General features: G+C 42.8%; 1 protein-coding gene across 15 annotated transcripts in view; it reads right to left on the bottom strand.

Moving 5' to 3' along the window:
• LOC124552519 (fasciclin-1) overlaps window positions 1-23,275 on the bottom strand; it is a 646,219-nt gene that overhangs the window by 40,696 nt on the left and 582,248 nt on the right. For all 15 annotated transcript variants that reach the window (XM_047126816.1, XM_047126814.1, XM_047126815.1 and 12 more), the window contains one exon: window positions 3,217-3,459. In XM_047126816.1, the coding sequence (XP_046982772.1) occupies window positions 3,217-3,459 (243 nt within the window). The remainder of the gene's footprint in view (window positions 1-3,216; window positions 3,460-23,275) is intronic.

The following is a 23,275-nucleotide window of genomic DNA, read 5'->3' as shown; positions in this document are numbered from 1 at the left end:
TGTAGCTCCCTGTAAAGAAAGGGGTTCACTTGGATTTTTCATTTATGGTTTTCGTGAAGAATTTTCTACAAAGAATTAAAAAACATACCCAGCACGTGTCTCATAATGATACATTTGATATTTTATATCTCACTATGTAAATAACTTTTTTTCAATATCAGTAACAAAGCACAGAGCTAAAACTAGTAAAAAGAAGAAAGACAGGGATTTATATCCTGTTGACTACAAGGTCATTAGAAATTGAGTAACAGTGCATTGAGGAAGGAAATAATAATACTAATAATAATAATTGGCAGAGAAAAAAATTAATGCCATAAGACAATCAACACGATTTAAAGTGTGAATCTGATATCATCGTTTGTTGTATTCAAACATCAGAAACTTAACTATAGGACTGAAAAGTTCTACATTATTTTTGAAACACCCTTATCAAAATTCTAGTTTTAAATCAACTTATGAAACTTAAAATTTCCAGTATCTGGGTAAATAAAAGTGCCTCACTTGTACTGCAAGTGTTGCAAAGCGTGAAATGTTGAAGGAGCTTTCCCACAAAACAGATACACTTAAAGTATTTTGTAAATTATCACTGATAAGTGGCTAACTTATATATATATCAAAGCTGTTCGTGAATTACCTATTCCAGTTACCGTGTATCACTTTTATGTATCCAATTTAATGTATTTGCTAAAATACAAAGACTGTCTAGTCATTACCTCTCTTCACAGACACAATTCCCAATAAGGACAATAGACTGAGCTGAGAAATGTGACGGGTTGCCTCCCAGTGTCGCGTCCGACCTCCTTTCACCCGGCGCAGTGCGCCAACTCGACGCTGCAGATGCTGGACGATTTGCAGGAAGTCCCCCGTAGCAATATTGTGCCGTGCTGTCTCTATAGCTGTCTACAATTGTGGACGTGTAGCTAGTGCGGGATTTTGTGCACAAACTAATCTCTCAATTACGTTCCTCAAACGATCGACGGGATTCGTTTCGGCGATGCGGGTGGCCGACTTCCCAAATGTTCTCCGTACCGATCGCATTTACAGTCAGTGACCGGACGGTAAGTTCAGTCGGACCAGAAAGTCGAGTCCGTTCCACACGGCCTTTAACATTACCGAGCCACCGGCCGAGTGGCTCGTCGACCACTCGGTCCGCGGGTCCGCGGATACGCGCCGCACTCGGCCCCTACTGTCGGCCCTTACCGACCGAAATTGCGACTCGTCTGACGGGGCCGCCGTCTTTTCCGGTCGTCTGGGGTCCGAGCGAGGCGGTTACGAGCCCAGGAGAGGTGCCGCAGGTGACGCGGAGGCACTCTCGTCACTCACCTGCCACCGAAGCCTGTCGGTGCTGAATTTTGCCGCACTGTCCCGACGGGTACATTTGTCGTACATCTCGAGTCGATTTCTGTGGTTAATTCACGTAGTGTCGCTCGTCTTTTAGCATTGACAAGTGTACACGAATGCTGCAACTTGCAGCCGTTAAATGGAGGCTTTCGGCCACTGTGTCGTTCGTGGTAATCTGTAAAATCTGGTATGCGTACTCTTGACACTGTAGATCTCAGAATACTGAATTCCCTAATGATATCCAAAATGCAATGTCCCACCTGTAACAGCTCCCATTACAATTCCGCATACGAAGTTTGTTGATTCCTGTCGTGTGGCCGTAATGGTGCCGGAATCACCTGCCTACAAATGACAGCGCCACCAATGTACCCTCCTTTTATGCCTGGTGTACAAAATACTACTCTCATCTATATATGTGCATATCACTACCCTGTGAATTTTTGACATCGCTGTATGAAAACACAAAATAGATTGTGGTGTCACCGCCAGACACCAGACTTGCTAGGCGATAGCCTTTAAATCGGCCGCGGTCCGTTAGTATACGTCGGACCTGCGTGTCGCCACTGTCAGTGATTGCATACTGAGCGCCGCCACACGGCAGGTCTAGAGAGACATACTAGCACTCGCCCCAGTTGTACAGCCGACTTTGCTAGCGATGGTTCACTGACAAAATACGCCCTCATTTGCCGAGACGATAGTTAGCATAGCCTTCAGCTACGTCATTTGTTACGACCTAGCAAGGCGCCATTATTCAGTTACTATTGATATTGTAAATAATGCACAGACAAGAGCTACGTTCAACATTAATGGATTAAAGTTAAGTATTCCACCAAGTACCACCTTTTTTCTGAAGTCTAAATTCCTTGTCCTGTTCCAGACCTCACGCCAGCCTGCGTGAGCTTAAACGCGTGCCTTTCGGCTTCCTCCAAACTCCGTGGGAGTGTAGAACAGATTAGGCCCTAATTTTCATCTGTTGACACTATATTCATACAGTTTAGAACTACCAGTCCTTTCTTCATAGCTACAAAACAAGAAAGTCATTGTGAAGAAAAAATCTCTGCCATTATTTGCTTTTGTGGCCATCTGTCGTACTGGGAGTTACACCCTTCGAAGTAAAGTACTGACCAGAGAATCTGTTTTGTCACTCGAGCCTTTCCCGACGGACAGGTTATAAATACGGTTCTTAAGTGAGACGTCGTATGCCGTCGTGAGAACTCCACAATATTTCGTCCCACGATGGGCCGACATCTTCAGGTGTGGCAAACGCGCTGCCAAATGCCGTGTGTTCGCCGAACCCGAAGGTGTCGGTCGGTCGGTCGTAACGACAAATCGTTGCAGAGTTTTTACGGTGACAACCGACATCTCACCCGAGAACCCTATTTACAGTCTGTTTTGTTGCAAATTTAACAAATTTCAGGACGGTATTCTTATTTAAGTGCAAATTTGCTCAATAAATCAAACTGGTAAAGTCCTCTGCAATTTCCATTGGATTAGGGTAGCAAAGTGGCAAATATTTTTAAAATTGTGTAACTCTTTACATCCCAGTTTAACTCGTGGACAGAATTTTGGAATGTCAGTTTCCAGCAGGGTAGGTGACCAGACAGCAGACTAGCACCTTACTCAAATAAGACAGTTCACAACCGACAGCTCTCAAAGACTTCACCAATTTTTCGCTGTGAAATCAGTGGATGTACTACAACAATGTGACAGAGAAATAATTCTCATCTTACAATAAACAGATCACAAACTGTCAAACACTTTCTCCCTTCAAGTTCCTACAAAGACAGAAGTGATATTTAAGGCCAAAAAAGATTGCCCAATACTTCCTAATTTTTGGAATCGAGGTGCAGCAAGCGGACAGGTGTGTGGCAGTACCTGTTTGACATTCTGCTCCACGATGCTCTCTATGCTGAGCTTCTCGGCCACGATGTGCAGGTTGAGGATCTCTCGGAACTTCTTGCGGTCGGTGAGGAGGTTATTGGCCGTGGTCTCCGACCAGGCGGCGTTAGACGGCGCGAAGAGAGTGAGGTCCTTCATCTCGGTGATCTGGTTGATGAAGTCGCCGCCCGCGTCTAGTATCACCTGGTAGAACTTGTACAGGGGGCCGTCCTCCTTTTCCTACGGGACAGTCAGAAAGACGAAATGGCACACGTGAGGAGTGGTCCGGACAGCGTCGGCGCCCCGGGGCGGGGTCGTACGCGACTGCCGACAGCCGACTTCTGTGACTGTAACCCAAGCTGAGCAGTTATTTAGCTTTCACGGGACGGGAGTCGGGTTTACGAGACTGCCGGAAGGGAAAAAAGGAAAGGCGAGATAACGGTGTCGTGTCGACGGAGAGGCCGTCGCAGATCGAGAGTCGGCGTAGGTGGACGGGGACGGGAGAGGAGCTGCTGCGAAGGAAAGATCCCGGTGTTCCTCCTTTACCGGTGCGGGCACACCGGGAAAACAGTTTCGGACAGACAGTTCTTCCCGATAACAGACTGTGTCTCTGAACTGCTGCGCTGCTGTAACTAGTGAGATAGAAAAGCACCAACTCCGCTCTTTGGCCCAGAGGACCGTGCCGTCCTCTGCCACGTGGTGTAGTACAGGGTCAGCACTCCGGTCTACGTTTCCCGGGCCTCCGATCCGCTACTTCTCGGTCGAGTAGCCCACCGATTAGTCTCACGAGGCAGAGTACACACCGTCCCGGCCCTTTCACTGGGAGAAAAAAATCTCTGACGTACTGGAAGTCGAATCCGGGTCCTCCGTACGGCAATCGGTTGTGTCGACTGTTCCGTTACTGAGGAGGACGTTTTAACACAATATGTCTGAATTTATTTATATAGGCACTGTTTTGTGTCATCAGGTACAACAAAAATATATCATTCTCTTTCAGGAAATGGAAGTATTGGTGAATAGCAATTTCTTTCTGTTCCATTTGGGTAACGAACTTGGGAAAACATCTGTTCAAACGGCTCTGTGTGCGCAGTAATTAGTCATTAGTCCAATCTCACCTTTGCAGTGGCTTCGGGTCCGATACGTAGGGGGGCGGGGGGAATGCGAGCAGGCTTTCACGACACAGTTAGAATCTGTCTTTCGGTGTCTCTGTCTTGTCCTCCAGTAGGTAAAGCAAACCTGTGACCATTTGTGCTGCCTCTGTTCCCCAGTTAATCCTATTCGGTACGGGTCTCACAGGCCCGAGCAATATCCTAGGATGGCTCGCACGAGCATTTTGTAAGGTAAATCCTCTGTAGGCCGTTTTGCCCAGAATCATACAATGAACTGAAGTCTGCCACCTGCTTTACTTACAATTGAACTTAATTAATCATTCCATTTCATATTGTATTCAGTTGTTACACCCAGATTTATGTATGTGTTTACTGATTCCATTTATGACTCACTGACATTGCAGTCACACTATATTATACTGTTACATTTTGTGAAGTGCAAAATTTTACATTTCTGAACATTTAAAGCAAGTTGCAAATCTTTACACCTCTTCGAGATCTGACCGAATGTGTGTGCATATTTTTTCAGACAGTACTTTATTGCAGATAATTGATTGTCTACAAAAGTCTGGGATCTGTCACGTCATTAACAGACGGTGAGGGGTCCCGACACACCAGAAATTACTTCTACCTTTCTCAAGTGACTCTCCACTCGAAATAACATTCGGCGTAAGGGTACGCACGGTGCTGCCGGATGAGAAACACCGTAAGGCAAGTAAGAGACTGGATGCAAAACCTGGCACATCAAATTGATCATCTGATGGCCAGACAGCAATGTAAACCAGTCCACCCACACGATTCTCTATTTCAGTAATTTGGTGTTGTAGCGAATAGACTTTTGCTGGCAGATATGGGAAATTGGTTTATACAAAACAACAGGCCAGTGACTGGACGAAATCCATTTGTTGTGATCCTCGAGTAAGGCAGTCACTGCAGCGTTCACCTACAGAACGCAGAAAATGACAGCAGAGCCGCTGTGAGAGAATTTGAACACGAGGCCTCCCAGGCACAAATTTAATGTATACTGTGGCATCTCATTCGCCCTGTAAGAAACAACCTGTTACACAATTTCTCTTGCTTTAAGTGGAAATCAATAATTACACATTTTCTGATATCCCAATTTTTGTCTTCCATTTACATACTGGAACTCCCATTACCGCAGTATCTTTGTAACCACATGCTCTTCCAAACACAATCTTGTTCTTTTCATGTCACATCTGTAACTGGGACTTCTAATGGTTGCAGTATGAAAATTTAAATTTTATGATATAGGTTTCAAACACAAAGTTTCATCTCACCTTCAGGTCACACATAAATGTAACTTTCCATATCTGCCCGATTCTACTTTCTGACAATATAACATTCTCACTTTGCTGTCAGTAGTCAGGTACAAGTATTTTGACAATTTACAGCAACAAATTTTGTAGTAGCTCTAGCGTTTGTTGCAAGAAATAAATATGAGGACCTATCATGTTAGAAGAGGAGCCTATGAGGTTTAACACATACAGTACTACCATTAATTTCTAACCTAGTATACAGGGTGTTTCAGAAGTGATAGTCAATAATTCACACATGGAAAGTATAGGCCAAAATTAGCCAAAAAGCTCCAATAAACATGGGTCCACAAATCAACTGTTGCCAAGGTGTACCATTGATTTGAGTTGGGAACCAGCTGTACGTGCCCCCGGGTTCTGCCGTATTTATGCCAGTTCTTGAGGTTTGGGATCGACTACCCGTTTGTTTGTGCATGCGTAAATCCTCCCCCCCTCCCCCTCCCCCTCTCCCTGTACTGTGCCATACCAGCCTCACAGTCGGTTACGAAAGTGAAGCACTGTGCACAGAGGTTACCCCAATGAGGAATGCGTCAATTTGTGTACGGCAAAGTGAATGGCAGTGCCCTCGAAGCTGCACAATTGTATGAAGGAGTTTTTCTTCTCTGCAGACAGCCCGACAGGCACACATTTAGCCTGTTACGTCAGCATCTAAAATAAACTGGGAGTTTTGTACACCGTGTATGAGAAAGCTGACCCAGATCCGTAATTTCCAATGTTGAGGGAAGGGTGTTAGGCACTGTACACGAACGTTCGAGTACTTAGACGAGGAGAATTGCTACCCGAGTGTGTGTTCTGAGTCGTAGCAGTGTGTGGCCAATTTTACATTGGTGAGTACTCTATCCGTATCATCTCTGGCGAGTGCGTGCCCTCAACAATGCAGACTTCCTTCCTAGAGAGAATTTATGCCAAAGGGTGCAACAACATTAGCTTTTAACTACTTTTGACCTGTACTTTCCATGTGTGAATAATTGGCCACAACTTCTGAAACACCCTGTATATTTGACAAGATACGCACTCAGCATGCTATTCAGTAACAAAAGTTAACTGTCTTGTTGCCATTTTGGCCACTGTAGATTGAGAACTTTAACATCTGGATAAGGATTGGATTGAGAATTGCTCACTTCTTCAAAGGAGTTATCTCACCATTCACTCTAAATTATCTAGGAAAAGTTAAGAGCACCGTAGCTGGTTCACTTTTCAAAACTCTTGTTTTACCTCACCTGGCATATCCTTTTGTGGAGTAAATGTTATCATATTAGAGGAAGGCAAACTCGTAAGAGATTAGCTGCCGAAGTCTGTTCTCGAGCTCAGTATCTGAACATTCAATTGTGCAGCAAATGTAATTTGCTGATAACGTCAGTTCCAGAGAGACGGAGTATTTCTGTAGTAATGGGTTACTACTCATTTGTTTTGGAAGTGGAGGCGGTGTAGCTATTGTATTCACACCCTCAGTATTTTGTATAGTTTCTGTTAGGATTTTGGAGGAATATTTTAGATTACAATTTTTAAACTTTTACGATGCTTTACCAAGTCCATACCTGCTGTCTTAATTTTGTTTTGCACCGATGTTTCGCTCAGATGAAAACATTTGTGGACCTTTTTAATTGTATCTCACTGCAAAAATTAAAAAACTCTTTTATTAGTGAGCAAATCCTACCCAGGGTAAAGCCAGCATACGACAAGAAATGTGGGTCGACTAACGACGATCATCAAACAGACTGTCATAACGATACAGACTCGGTGATATTTGCATCTTAAAATCTGAGCAATGTTCTCTTGCTTGCAACACTAACTTAGATCTGTTGTTAATGAGGTAAGTATCCCCCTTTGCTATCTACTTTTGCATTTCGTTTGTTACTTCCAGAACGTCACACTTTTATATAATCCACTTCTTACTGTTACTTTTTCATTTACATAAGTTATTAAACTTAAAGTACTGTATTTTGTACAGTTTCTCTATTAAGCAAATGTATAAATTCAAATAATGAGCGCCATTCTACACAAAACAATGGAAATCTCTCGAGAAACATAGCATCTTAAGAAGCAAATATTTATTTACAAAAGCTTTTCTGCCTGCATATGTACAGCAATATTTGACTTCTTAACTGGGTAAGTAACACGTGCAGTGTTAAAAAAAGATTTGACTGTAAATTGTTTTATTAACTGACACGGCAAAGTATTCCAGATTGAATAAGATGTAGAAAAAATATAAAAAAGACTCAGTGGTAATTTAGGGAGCTGTTTTTTTCTTAACAGTTTAAAATGTTGTAAGCAAGGCCGGAGCTACGGCAGATGAGGCACCGGCTTAAGAGACGTGACAGGTAAGAGAGCCACCAAACTACCTTCAAATTTAGTACTGTGCAAATAGCATCTGACACAAAGATAACATTGTGAGGCAGTCACAAGACTAGAAAACATCGAAAGAGCTCAGTAGGCTGCAGATGCCAGACTTTGCCATTCGGGAGTGTGACGAACTCTCTCTCTGTCCACCTCACGGAGGAGAGTTTGTCAATTTTCTCCGTTACGAATGTCGCACTAGAGCCAGAAGGAAATGACCGTATACAGAGGTTTCGAGTAACAGAAATGCACAGAACCTTGTAACCTGCCCGCGCTCTTACGGTACCGGCAAAGGCCGCGACAGAGAGGCAGTGACAGAGACGGGGACTTAGCCCGTTTCCCACAGTACTAGTCTGTAGGTCGAGCACGCAGCGAACCAAACTGGGAGAAGTGTGGAAACAGGATAAAGTTCAGGGAGAAGAAATACAAACTTGGAGGTCTGCCACTGACACTGTAACTCTGTCCGAGATGGCAAATTACTCGGAAGATCCGTCCGGTAGAGCAGACAGTGTCCGGAAAAGAGGTTATAAGATGAAATCGACAATAGTAAAATGAGGACAATGGGGTGAAGACGAAACAACTCGGCCGATATTGTGGAAATTAGGAAATGAGACACTGGGAGCAGTACGTGGGTTTTGTTATGTGGGAAGCAAAATAAGTGGCAATAGCAGAAGTTGGGAAGATACAAAATGCAGAATGGCAAGAGCAGAAAAGCATTTACGGTACAGAGAAATATGTTAATACTAAAAAGAAATGTATTTGTTAGTAAGTCTTATCTGAAAGTACTTGTCTGGAATGTAGCCTCGAATGGAAGTGAGATGAGAAGAGAATAGAAGCTTTTCTAATGTGCTACTAAAAAAGAGTGAGGGAGATTAGATGGACAGATTGGGTAACTAATGAAGAGGAACAGAACTGAAAAGAAATTTACGGAGCAACCCAGCTAAAAGAAGGAATCGGCCAGTGGGGCAGGTCTCGATGTGGCGAGGAATAGTTAATTCGGTAACAGAGGGAAGTGGAGGGATTGTAGAGCTGAAACTAGCCCCGATTCGATTGAGGTCGTAGTAGTTACACGGAGGTTAAGAGATCTGCACAGCGTGGACTAGCGTCAAACTAGTCCACAGACTGAAGAGCACTGATAAAAACAAACAGAATTGCCAGAAACAGTCGGTAACTAACTGACAGGACATCCCTCGAACCCGTTACGTAGTGAGCTGTACGGCAGTGGATCGGACTGGGCTGAGACTGTCACCTCTCAGTGTCGGCTTACGACAATACAAATGGTTTATTATAGTGGGTGCATTGAGACTGCATTAAATAGGGTCCAGATTCGACTGGACGGTGTTCCGTGCCAAAGCTTAAGAGAAAATGTGACACTTTTAAAAGAATATTTTTCCGAATGCTGTACTCGGTAGCCGGGGGACGTGTATCGGCTCACCAGACCTTCCACTCTCCGATTATTCTTTACGGACTACCGAAAAGGTCAGTATGACTCTCTCTGAAAAACAGTTAATTATCGTAGTCCTTTTGGAAGCCACAGCTCTCGAGATATTTGGACTCGGAAATTCGGAGGACAATTTTTCCACCTACCTCGGACAATACCCGAACGAGAAGTGCCGTCACTGGAATGGCATCGCGCTCGAACTGGAATTACACTGTTTTTACTTGTGCTTCGAGTTCTTTAAACTGTATTATTTTTCTTTAAAAAAGTAAAGAATACGGTTTTTAAAATCAATGTCAGAGGACTTCGAAAAACTCTATACTTCCTTGCCGGGTCCGTACTCTCGGTATTAATTTCCTCGTCGCCACGACCCTCTCTGTCCTTTACTCTTTCACTCTTCTGCCCTCCGCCTGCCTTTATTTCACACTATTTGCTTCAGCATCCTCCTACGGTTTCCACTACTTCCCCCCTCCTCCTATGCTCGCTCCATTACAGTGCAACATTGTGAATGTGTCTATAGCTGAACCAGTGGTGTAAAATCCCTGGGACAAATACCCGAGATAAATGCTCGGGCAAATGCCCAAAATTCATAAATGCCCGGGAATTTATGCATTTTGAAGAATTATTCAATAGTGGCATGTACGTGAAAGTTTTTGGCATATATATTGGTTTGGAAAAATGTGTTTTACAACACTGTTCGTATAGTGGTTGGGCAAACGAACTGAAAAAGCTGTTCGAGAGTTGGAGGAGATTATCTTAACTGCAGTGCAGTCACACGAAAGTAGACAAAGAAAGGAGCAGAAAAGGAAACTACAGTCCATCTCAAAAGTCACGACATCTGACAATAAAGCATTTTTGTCTCGTTTAACATTTAAGAATGCATTTGACACCGAGAACCACATACCGGCTGTTTAATACGTCCAGTAATAATTTTATCATCAATAACCATTCTTCAAAAATATACAGAGATTTGACACACATTATAAAGTATGTTACACTATAAAGTGAAGACTTGAGTACAATTTTTTTTTTTTGAAATACTGGCTATCACTACACAGCTTTTCAGTGTGTGTGTAGAACTGGTAAAATGAAAAGGCACATTATAAAGTTCCCTTGGTTGGTGCAGGCACTCGCCCCTCGCCCCTCGGCCACCCAGCTGTTGCAGTGTGCCGGTGTAAGTGGCAGCTGCCCACCCACAGTGGTGCGGGACAGCCTCAACAAGCGTGCAGTGTTTTAATTGACAAAGTGCGTATTACACAATCTGCACTGGCAAAACCGGGTGCGTGTGAAGGAAGATCAGAGTTCGAGACTACACCTATTCACTCTGTCGGACAAAAGCGGAGAAGTAAACTGGTCACGACCTATCCCAAAAACGTGTCTGTCACACTTGCCGAATTTATTCGGAAGGTAGATTACAGCTGTAATGTACTGTCAATAATGTGACCGTTAGAGACGGAACTCAAACTTGGACACGTACAGGGAATGAAAAACGGCACAGAGACAGAAGTGATGAGACTTTCTGCAGGACCTGACCGTCATTTTGCAGGACAGTGCTCGAGCACGTACAGTGCGGGTTGTTAGTAATTTGTTTGACTGATGGGGCTGCTAAGTGCTGTACCACCTACTGCACTCTCCCGCCTCAGGCCTTCGTGGGTTCGACTCTATTTCTGACACTTCACGGCACTCGCTTCGGAACGGCTACAAATTTGTGGGGCAATAGACGGTGCCGCTCGAACTGTCGACACGACTGGCACTGCCGAGAGTATCCGACGACTTCCACGTCTCTGGCAATGGGTTATACACGGTGCCGGTGACTACTTTGAAGATCGGTGAAACATTGAAACGCGTATCTATTTTGTACGAGCTGTAAATAAATAGTTCCCACTATTAAAGTTCTGACCCTCGTACGTTATAGATACGAGGGTTGTATCGAAAGTAAGGTTCCCGACGAGCTGCGACGTCCAGGGAAGGTGCCGGGCTAAATCCGACGACAGTGCCGTGCGCAGGGGTTCCTCCGCTCTCGAGCCCACCTGTCCGCGATTCGTACGTCGCTCGGCGTCGGCTCGGCAGCCGTCAGAGGCGGAAGTGCCGATCGCCGCTCCTGCCGACTGCGAGGTTCGCGCACTGATCCGGTTTCTCCACGCGAGGAAGTTACGGAAGTTACCGCCCGTGGAGATTCGTCGGCAACTCGCTGAGGTTTACAGTGAAGAGTGCACGTTCGTTCGGCACGTATGTGGACGGTGCAGGGCTTTTGCCAAGGGTCGCGAAGTAGTTCGCGGTGAAGAACGGAGTGGAAGACTGCCGGTTTCAGATGTGACTGTCCGGAAGATCGACAGTGAGCTGCTCCGAGATCGGAGCGTCACTGCCCGTGAACTCGTCGAACGCATTTCTGAAGCTTCCCGCAGCACACTTGAAAGAATTTTAACAGAAACTCTGGGTTATCACGAGGTGTGTTCTCCGGGTCCCCCGGATGCTGATTGGCGGTCACAGCTAGCGACACCTCGAGTGTCCCGAGAAGTTTCCTCGACAGTGTGGGCTGGGAGGCGACGAGAAGTTGTCGGACTCTATCGTCGAGGGAGACGAAACTTAGGTATTTCATTACACCCCCAAAACGAAACGACAGTCTCGTCACTGGTGTCACTCCAGTTCACCGCCACCAAAGAAATTCAAACAGACGCAGTCGGCAGGAAAGGTTACGGCAACTGGGTTTTGGGATCGGAAGGGAGGTACTACTCGTCAATTTTGTGCAACCTGGGACGGCAATAAACTCGGACAGATATTGTGAAACACTGACCGAACTCTGGCGAGCAATCCAGAGTCGCCGCAGAAGACGACTGAAGGAGGGAGTAGTGCTTCTTCACAACACCGCTTGACCCCACGATGCTGGTCAAACACGAGAGCTTTTCAAGAAATTTGGGTGGACTGTTATGCCCCATCCCCCCTACAACCCAGACTTAGCCCCCAGCGATTACCACCTGTTCCCCGAGCTAAAGGAACACTTAGTTGGCAAACGCTTCGAGAGCGACAATGAAGTCCGAGCAGGGGTCACACACTTCCTCGATGGGTCGGTGCGAGACTACTTCGACTTAGGAACACAAAAGCTGGAGCATTGTCTTCAAAAGTGAGTAATAAAAATGGAGACTATGTTGAAAAACAGACAAAAGTGTAAGGTTTTCGACAATGTATAAAATAATGACAACAGGCAATGTTTTCTATTTGTAAAAAATATGGGAACCTTTCTTTCGGTACAGTCTTCATATAAGAAATACGCATAAGGACAGATCTTAGAGTCGGCCGCTGTGGCCGAGTGGTTCTAGGCACTTCAGTCTGGAACTGCACTGCTGCTGAGGTCACAGATTTGAATACTTCTATGTCTAGGGGAATGATGACCTCAGATGTTAAGCCCCATAGTGCTTAGAGCCATTTTTGAACAGATCTTAGAATTTTCTAAGCAGCTTTAAACTCTCTCACCAGTCAAAAGAGGAAGTGAGCATTTGCACAATCTTCTTTCAGTTCACTCCATATCCCCTGTTAGTCCACTCTGATACAGATTCCAAACGCTTGAGCAGTATTCACAATATGAGTGTTTTGTACAGTCTCTTTTCAACACAACTGCACTTTCCCAGGATCCAACATTTCACTCTTAGCCTGCAATTTGCTGTGCTTATGACTGAGCTTGTACAACCAGTTCACTCTGTATCATAACTTGGAGAAACTGTAGGAAACAAAAATGTATGTAGCTGAACTGGAATTCCAATCTTGTTTTAAGCACTGCAGCTCATCAACTAATACACAAATTAAATTGTAAAAATTGAAGCCGAGTTGCACAGCACAGTCAGCTAACCCTGAAAGGTAGGTTTGGCTGCTTAATCGGAACGGTATTCTTCCTCTGCATACAACGCCACTAACGGGAAGCCGACTCGAACCGACCTGTACCTCCGGACCGACAGTCGTCACCGTCCGGGTCGGCACTACTGACCGTCAGCAAATCGGTCGGGTGTCAAAAATAATGAGGTGGCACCTACATCCTTTTTGCCTCGTGCAGGTAGCATTTCTGAGAGAATCGGTCACGCTTTGCAGAAATCACCGTCTATGATTAGGATCGGCGATGAACGATCTCAGTTTGCATAATGTGGGTGGCAGCCGTATCCCGTGCAACTGTGGAACCTTCAAACCTTAGGAGGACCGGCATATGTAACATAAGCATCACACTCACCCACAACATACCAGAAAATCTGGTGTCACAGACTGCCAGCTCAATACCGGTCATCTTACGGCCAGCTCGATACCGGTCATCTTACGGAATAATAACAGCACAGATGTTCTAGCGTGCACTTTTTCTTCTTTTTTTTTTTTTCCTGAAATCCGCCACAATCTTTCACTGTACTGGTAGCTCAAAAAAAAGGTAGGGTGTTTGTCTGTCAAAATATCGGCAGCCGTCAACGGAATTCTTCGGGTGCATCCCGTGTTATTTAAACAATTAATGCATGGGAGAGGCTTAAGTTTAGTAGTGTTTCTAAATGAAGGTGAATGTATTGAGTGTGTACATAATGTAGTATCGTGTCTAGTTTGTATGCCGACGATAGAAAGGAGAGTTTGTAAACAGATGCTGGCATACAGCCTACTCCTCTCCCTGAATGCACCGGGGGACTGCCAGGCTCGACGTCCTCATCGGGCAGAAAGAAATCTATCGACAGTGTGTCGCGAGCTCATTCTGTGAGGTACTGGGGAGAGGTTTGAATTTTAATGTGGGGCACCGGTGCAAAAGTTTGCAAGTGAGGTCCTCTCTCCTCTACTTGCCGGCTAAACACTGTCAGCAAAAATTTCTTCCGGCACCGAGATTCGAACTGACTACCTCCGAGCTGAGTGCCACGGCACAGGTGCACGCTGACAACCTCTGCTTTGCACGCGAGTTGTTAACGGTCGGGGATAGTATTCTGACCGTCCACCTGGTGATTATCCTCTTATACTTCCTTCAGTGAGTCACAGACTAATGATTCTTGTACTTCGTGTAACATATCTACTTAGACACCATCAGATTAATAATAAATGTGATGTGATTAGGGCCTCCCATCAGGTAGCCCGTTCGCCGGTTGCGAGTCTTTAGATTTGACGCCACTTCGATGACTTGCGTGTCGGTGGGGATGTAATGATGATAAGGAGTTCACGATACCCAGTCCCAGAGTGGAGAAAATCTCCGACCCGTTTGGGAATCAAACCCGGGCCCTTAGGATTGACATTCTGTCATGCTGACCACTCGTCTACCATTGACTATACATTGTAATTAATTCAGCAACTTTCATCCATTCTTTTACACTTTTGTAACAGTATCTATTATTCTGTTGACAAAGGATTTCATTGGATAGAATTTTATTACTCCACATAAATGTTGATACCATTAAGCGCAGCTGGGCAACTACTGAGGAAGCAACTGGTTGTCATTCTCTGTGCCCTTATCTGGTGAAAGCCTACTCTCCAGTGGCTGGTTGAGGATTTGTTCCGCTCCACAGCTCTGGAAACTTGGAATGACAGGGGGTGATATGAAATGGAATAACAAAGGAAATGATTTAACTTCTTACAGCAACCAGTTTGTTGCCAATGTCTACTGTGTCAACTACTTTCATAATACACTGAAACTATTAATTCCGTCTGTATTTTTAAAATGTTAAATCTTTCAGCTATGCTGTAGGAATGCTCAATGATATTAATTAATATGCAAGATGACTCAATGATATTAATTAATATGCAAGATGGCAGATTCCTATCCATCTCACAAATAAAAATTCTTTATTCCAACTGCCTGTGAACGATCACTCCCATGCCACAAAACTGTATTTTCAGCACTCTGGACATACTGTCATCAGTGAATTGACATATCAAAATGAAACAGATTTCGAAAAACAAACACAAAAAAATTAACAAGTATTTGTAGAAAAGTAAGCATGCAGTAACTCAAAATAGGGTGCATGCAAAATTATCACAGTAAGTAACTACAATAATTACTGGAAATTATTCAACTGCAACCATATAATCAGATAATGAAAAAAGACAACCACAAAAATATGTATTACAGTAAAAGACAAAAATATCAAAATTACGCTAGCAGAAAAAAGATCAGTTTAAAAAAATTTTTCATTAAAAAAATGTTCTGTGTAGAATTCACCAAAAGATAACAGGAATCAGTTATTTCTCAATAAATTTCATTAAACAACTTTATTCATAGATTTACAAGAGGTATAACACTTTATCAATATGTAGTTTTAGTTAAAAAATGTACTAACACATTCAAATAATTTCTCAAAATACACATTTAGGTCAATGCCTGTGAGTGACAGACAGTTGAGTGTCATATTAAAAATATAGCAGGCAGAGGGAGACAGATAAAAACTAATTAATAATGGGCCCAGAAGTCCACACTCTAGGGCCAGAAACAGTTTTAAATAACTCCCACTCACCTTTTTCTCTCCTGGATTTTCAAAAATCTAATTCATAGTAATTTTACAAATATTTTTAATTTTAGGTGACTTCAATGTAAAGACATAAAAATTTGCCACACAAAATGAAACAAAAGATTTTCCAAAACATTACTTACATAAAAAAGAATAATAATGAAAAAGACGCAGGTATCAACTTGTGTAGACACAAGAGTGTGTGTGAATTAAGCGATTGTACGAAGCTTTTTATTTTCAGCTAGCAGATTTCTGAAGCCAATAATAAGTGATCTGGTACCCACACTGTTGGCCGATTCGTATCTGATAACGTTTGAGAAGACAAAGATTTTTGTTTACGTGTACAAAACGAGACCCTCGGGAAAAAAATCTGATGCCAATTCAAGCAGAGTCAGGAGTTCTGGACCCTGTCATAACAAAAAAACTCAGTAATTTTCCTACTGGCAGTGGCTTCAGTGAGGTAAATGTACGAGCATTTCCTGCCCTGCGCGTCTGCTCAGACTAGTGAACCCAGTCAGTCAATACGTGTCAACATACCAGACACTTGTTGACTGATGCCACAATCGCCTCTGTTTACAACTATTACTAGCACTCCAGGCAATGAAATCTGCGGATCATTTACAGACACCAGCTACTAGAAGGATGACTCTCACTCACAATGACAACAGAGTGAGAGTATCACAAATTGAATAGCAATAATCTACACATAAAATTTGGTGAGAAAAATTACACATGCAAGTAGATGTGGTGGCAGATAAACTGAAATTTCTGATAGTGTTTTGCAGAATATGATGATAATGGCAAAAACAAAACACCTATTCAGTCATTTTTAGGGTACCATCACTAGAGAACTGACAGTATAAACTTCAAACGAAGTCAGAGTGTGACGAAAGGAGACATTATACAGTCGAGATCACTGACGTGTCAGTGAGTGCGTAAAGACCACCTCCCCCCTTCCCCCAGACTTCACGCTGGTCAGTTTACTGTAGTTTCTTGGCACGTTCCGCAATCAGTTTCTCAACAACACATTATAATGTGTAACGCGTCAGGAGATTTACAAATAAGACTCCGTTTCTTATGTGAAAACGTTGCTACTTGCAGCCCACTACATAACTAGATTTATGTATCTAAATCTGCAATAAAATGTGATAAACGCAACCCAACTTCGTACAGGAAACTGATCGATAGGGTAGAAGCAGCTGTCAAGCAGAACTGATTTCAGTTTTTTTTTTAAATACTTTCATTATCCACTTCTATATGTAATTCACAAGGGAGGTGGGCAAATATTTTTTTGGCTGTTTACTTTCATCCTTTCCGTTCAAGAGCTATGTTAAGTTGTGGATAGTGGGTGCTGTTTTAGTTCTTAATGTTATTTTGCTTTTACGAATGCTGCCATTATTTTCACGAAAGACTCCGTATAAGAATTAATCAATTTTGAGGTCGGCGATGTGTGTCTAATTGTTTTAAACAGTGACCTACACGAGGTTCGAGAACAGGCACCAGGCTATATTCTACTCTGCACGAGATCATCGTACACAAGTACGTGAGGTAAGGCAATTCTGTAATTAGTTTCAGCGGTGCCGTCAAGCGGAGGACAGACGAGATAAGCCGTGTGCTCTACGTGTGGGACGCTCCATTTCTGAAATCGTAGAGGGACCGGGCTTTTCGCGTACTGCCGCATAGAGGGCGAGTGGGGTCAGAACCGTCTCCTCGGTGTGGGTTACAGGTCCTACGGAGCCGACTCCGCTCACCCCGTACCGAGGGGCACGGAGATTAGCACGAGCGTAGTAATGTCTACAGTGGGTGCGCAAAGAACAGAAGAAAGAGTAGTAAAATTTAAATGGGATTTAAAGTTATATTATCTGTCTGCCATTTGGCGAATTTATTAATTATCTGCAGGTGTAATGTTCATCTGCTTCCAAATGCTTTAATTCAGTATTTTTGTCACGGATAATTTCATAATTCCAGCATTTTCAAATACCTATCCATGAGAAGGGTTAAAGTAACGCAAATCGAAACATATTAAATGAATCATTATTAACAACCAGTTGTGGAATGTCGATCAGAAACAAATAAGCTTCCACATTATTATCTGCAACTCTTCACTGCCGTGTAAAACATAAGGTTATTATTGTACCCCACTGTACGCGGCTGAAGCTGTACGGGAAATAAAACCCGACGAGGTGATAGCAAATGCGGAAGAGTATGTAGGGCAATGTTTACGTCGTGATGTACGGACTAGTTGGCTTCTTTCGACAAGGAATGCTGTCTCTGATTTTGTCATTCTGCTCCCTACGTGCTCCTCGTTTCATTCGTCATACAGCCTTTGCTCCCGTGGCAGCAGAATTCTTAACTTCGACTACTTTGTGGTCACCAGTACTCCTCATCAGTATCACCTCTCCTTGGCTTGCTCTTATCCGTAGTATGCGCACTCACTATACTGTTCGTCCCATTGGACGGGTCCTGTAATTCTTCTTTACTTTCACTGCAGATAGCAACGGCAACAGTGAAGATCACCAGTTTCCTCGCACCTCGAATATTGAACCCACTACTGAACGTTTTTGTCTTTGCTTCTTCAATGAGCAGATCAAACAGTAAAGGACCCACCCACCAGATGGTACAGGCATTATTGTGTGCGGGTTGTTTACACCTGATAAAATGGGCTACCTATACCCCTGCCTTCAACTCCCCCTGGCGAACAGTAGGCGAACCTAGTCTCTCGTCAGACATCAGTGTGTTCGGTTGCAGCACCCCGGTCGTCGTGTAAGTCGTCCGGACAGTGGACCGCGCTACTGCTCCCAAAATTACCAGAATTGTTTGAGGAACATTCCTTATACACGAGCGGCCATGTGGCCCCTGTATTTTCCCTGACTTCAATCCTACTGAACACATTTGGGTCGTCACTCGGTGAGATATCTGTAGCTCGAGTGCAGCTCTGACCGATCTCCGTGTGCTGTGGGCACCGGCTGAACAGTCATTGATCCAGGTGTCTCCAAAATGCTCTTAGTGACTCGCAGTGAATCGACGCAGCCTTCAGAGTGAAATAGGGTGCTACGTGTTACGGGGAAAGTGTTTAATAAAATTAATCACGAGAGCGGAATACTACACCGTATTGACATAAAAAGGTAAATTTTAGGAACCGAGTTTTTCCTAAAATGTAGTTGTCAGAACACACAATTAATATTTTCCTTTTTTAAAGTTAAATTTATGTATTATTTGCAACTATAAAATTCTGTCTCTCACGACATTACTAAGGTATATCTTTCAAACAAATACTCGTTTTCAAAACCCTACTGGGCATACAATGTCAATAACATCGACATTTACAATAATGTAACTTCTGCAGTGCCGTACAGTATTCCAGTCAGTCCTGCCGCTATTTCTGCTGAAACTGCGACTATTATCAGTCTCCCCATAATCCGAAAAGCCTGAAACTGGTTTGTGATATAACAAACACAGTTACAAAGCATTATGAACAGTAGTTTTCCCTGTCAGTTGATGGTGCATTTTGATATGGCTTCACAGGAGGAGATAAGAAATAGCTCAGGAAAAAACACTGTTTCTTCTCGGCTACTCATTTTTCTGTCACAGTAATCTGGATTCGTTTTTCTGTCGCCAATAGTGCTGAGCAGTCAGAATATAACTGACTGTCTGACATCAACTTCAGTTCAATTATTGTTAGAGGATTTATTACGTAGTGAAAATGATTTTCCTTGCCGTTTTCCTTCCTGCCTTATTTTTTCAGGTTCGTGGGACAGTCTCAACCCGAGCCACTCGATCACGTAACGGCTAATTGTAAAGCGAGAGGGACATCTAAACTATCGTGAGGAATTTTTATAGACAGCAAAATGAGTCGAACTCGAGGTAGGCTTTCCATTTATATACAAACATCTGACGCCTATTATTCGTCGCAAGATTACGGACTCGTAGTTCCTTTTAAATGGGGCAACAGTATTAACTGTGAGATGTAGCCATCAAGTCTTAATATCACATTTAAAATATTAATTATTTAGTTAGTTTTTTCCCTCTGTTTGCAGATGTACATTTTCAATCCCACACCCTGACACACCACTAGAGAAGACAAAACAAAGCGGTACGGCACAACGATTAGATAGCGCATTGTGCAATAATTTGTTTTCGGCGACACCAGAAATGTTCCGGCCTTGTCGGGCCAATCCAGAGAACTGAAGAAGTCATTTGGGTTGGCCTTACAGAGCTGCCACATTTCTGCTACTGCCAAAAACGAATTTGGCACAATACACCACTTTATCGACAGACTGTAGCATTTCGCTTCGGTTCCTCTAGTGGTTGTACTGTGGGGTGGGGATTTCGACATGTACCGGGACTGCGGACACTGCCGGTGAGTGACTAAATGAACAATTCGTTATGTAGCTTTATTTTCTGAGGTGACAGTTAAAAGTTTATAACTACTCCTTGTAGATATACTCTGTGTGCAGTAGGATGACACGATAAGGAGTTCCAAAATTTCTTGTCGTTTTTACACGAGTTCACGACAAGCTCATTTCGGCAATTGTCCCATTTTCAAGTGTTCGCCTAGATGGAGTGCTGTCCATGAAACATCTCGGAATGTAATTTTTTTTACTTTCTGCATTGTTAATATAGGTCACGTATTTACCTTCCATAGAAACCTTTGTGTTATTTTTTTGACAGGTTTGTCAAACAATGGATCATTCCATTGACGCATTATGTTTAAGAGCTCCAAAATGTTTATTTTCCCTTTAAACAAAATTTGTAGACAGAAACTCAATAAGAAAGCTCTTTTCTGGGTTAAATAAACACTGTACCAGTGTGCCGAGGTAGCAATTTTTGTTTACGGGCTTTAGGGAACGGTGCAGCGTGTACTTCTCTGGCTAAAATTTCATCTGTCAGTGCCAGAGGCCCAGTCTCAGACACCAATTCACTTCCACGTGTCACCCACCTACTGCCTACCCAATTCCATTACGTCGCTGTCTCGATATTTTAGTGCATCTTGGAGTCTGGCGAATAACTCGGTCGGTGTGTAAACCACCTGTTTGCCTGGCTGCATCTGCCAAATGTTTCCATATTTTTTTTGGTCACAATTACATCTTCACCCTGTGCCACCCCCTGATCCGTTTGTTCATCTCCCTGTCCCTCCCGGTAATTTCCGACACCCACCTCGCGCCACTGTGTGCGAGCCACTCACCGTTTTTTTGAACACGTTTTTACTTTAGACCTCTTATCTCACTGTTGCTAAGTCCAAATTGGTGATATATGTACCAAATGTGAACTTTAAATTTCAGAGGAATTGGAATCTTCATTTTGAAAAATCTGTTTAGATAATCAAAATCATCCTGAGCCACATTTATTCTTCTGTTTGTTTCTTTTCTTGTCCTTCCATCTTCAACTGACTTACATTCTAAACCTTATGATCTGCTGTTATGACTCCATTGTTAATTAGTACTATTTTCTTCTCTTTTTTAATGTGTCAGTCATAGATAAATTTTGAATGACTTTAAGGCTTATTATTAAGCCAGTTCTACTAATATCTTCCATTAGTGCTTAATATTAGAGGCAACCTGTACAATATCAACAACAAAATTATGGCAGTTAGGACACATTCCGTTAATCTGCATTTCTTTGCCATTTTCCCAACTTTAGACTGAAAAGCTTCTCTGTGTCTGCTGAGAGTATATTTGGTTGTGTAGAATCTGCTCGCCTGATTTTAAATTCTGAATTGCCCTCAATCACAATCAATTAATGTCAGTAGCTGTAGTACTGTCACGTGTTTTCTTCAGTAATCGAACACAGATTACATCGGTGCTTCGTTTCCTAAGAGATAACAATTTTGCTGAAACTGAATCGAGAACTTTCTGTAAAACTGAATCCCAGGGAAAGTGGTAATTCATACACTTTGCACTGGTCTAAGATTTTCAGCTTGCTCACCTGCTCATTCAAAATCCAATATTTTTTTCAATGTGGTTGTTTATAATTCTAATGAATGCTTTGTACATCATAGAGAGGTTACTGATGAGTCTACAGTTCCTTTTTTTTATTTTGTTCTCTTTCTTGTGAAAACAGAGAAGTTGCAGTATTATTCCGGTTTTGAACAGCTGTCTTTCTTTTGCTTACATTCTATGGGTTCTTTAGTAAGCCTGCATCTTGTGATGGTAAAATCATGCATTTATAATAGTTGTGTACCAGAAGCCAGATGATGTTGCTTTCAAGTGATATGTTGTAAGCCCTGTGCTGGCGCCACGGTATCCTACTCACTGAATTATTTATATCACTTTCCACATCTTTCAGAATGTTTATTGTATATCTGCAAATATACCATTTTTTGAATCATCTGCCATGCTTAACATATATCGAGAGAACCCGTGACAAATAACAATCGAGGTATCTTTTTTGAGAACCGATTCAGTTTGCTGGGCTATTCTCACTTACACGTCCAGTTTACTACATCTGTCCACCAAAGTATAGCTTCGAAGGTATTTGAGGGTAGTTACCTGTGTGAGTTTTTCACTGTTATCATGAAAAGTTGAATTTTATTTTCCTTTTTATATGTACTTATTTGTCTGTGCTTTTAATGACTTTCAATTTAACATAAACTGTAACCGCCTACGTACACACCTGCAATTACTTGTGTATCTACATGCGACTGTCTGCTCGAGATAGTGTGTTATGTATTACCTGTTGAAAAATTCTCAGTCTGGTCACAAACCCAAACTGAGAATAGCTGACACGCAAATTGCAACTTGTTCTTCTGGATGGAGACTCATTTACAGAGAGAGAAGCAATTTTGGATGTGTTAGTATTTTTGAATCATTGTATGACAGACAATGTACTCATTTTGTTCTTACATAGAAAATTTCTTTGCCTCATGTCTCTCTTCTATACTTTGACACTTCCTCAAGCAAGAACACAATCCTTTTTGCTCAAGAATTTACTGTCAAATTTGTAACCATATAAACAATGACAGACCTTTGAGCAAAAATGTGATTACAATCTGAGATGGTAAGTGAGAGTGAAGGAGAATCATATTAGTTTCAATGATGGGAAGGGTATTGGGGGGGGGATAAAGCAGTATTTATTACCAAATAAAACTCAAAATTATTGAAAAACTGTGTTTATCAATTACCAAAAATATAGCAACGCTACCACTCTATAAAAGGCACCCACTACCAGTATACTCAGCTGAGTGATTTGTACTTATTACCTCAGAGTGAGTTTTCACTCCGCAGTAGAGTGTGCAGTAAAGTCCGGTAGATAGGAGACGAGGTAAAGCTGTGAGTCGTGCTCAGGTAGCTCAATCGGTAGAGCACTCGTCTGCCAAAGGCAAAGTTCCTTAGTTCGAGTCTCAGTCCGGCACACAGTTCCAATCTGCCAGGACCTCTGTACATATTATTT

This window comes from Schistocerca americana, chromosome 10 (assembly GCF_021461395.2).
Source record: "Schistocerca americana isolate TAMUIC-IGC-003095 chromosome 10, iqSchAmer2.1, whole genome shotgun sequence".
Classification (NCBI taxonomy): domain Eukaryota; kingdom Metazoa; phylum Arthropoda; class Insecta; order Orthoptera; family Acrididae; genus Schistocerca; species Schistocerca americana.
Note: the sequence above shows the minus strand (reverse complement) of the source record. Positions and strands in the feature narration are given on the sequence as shown.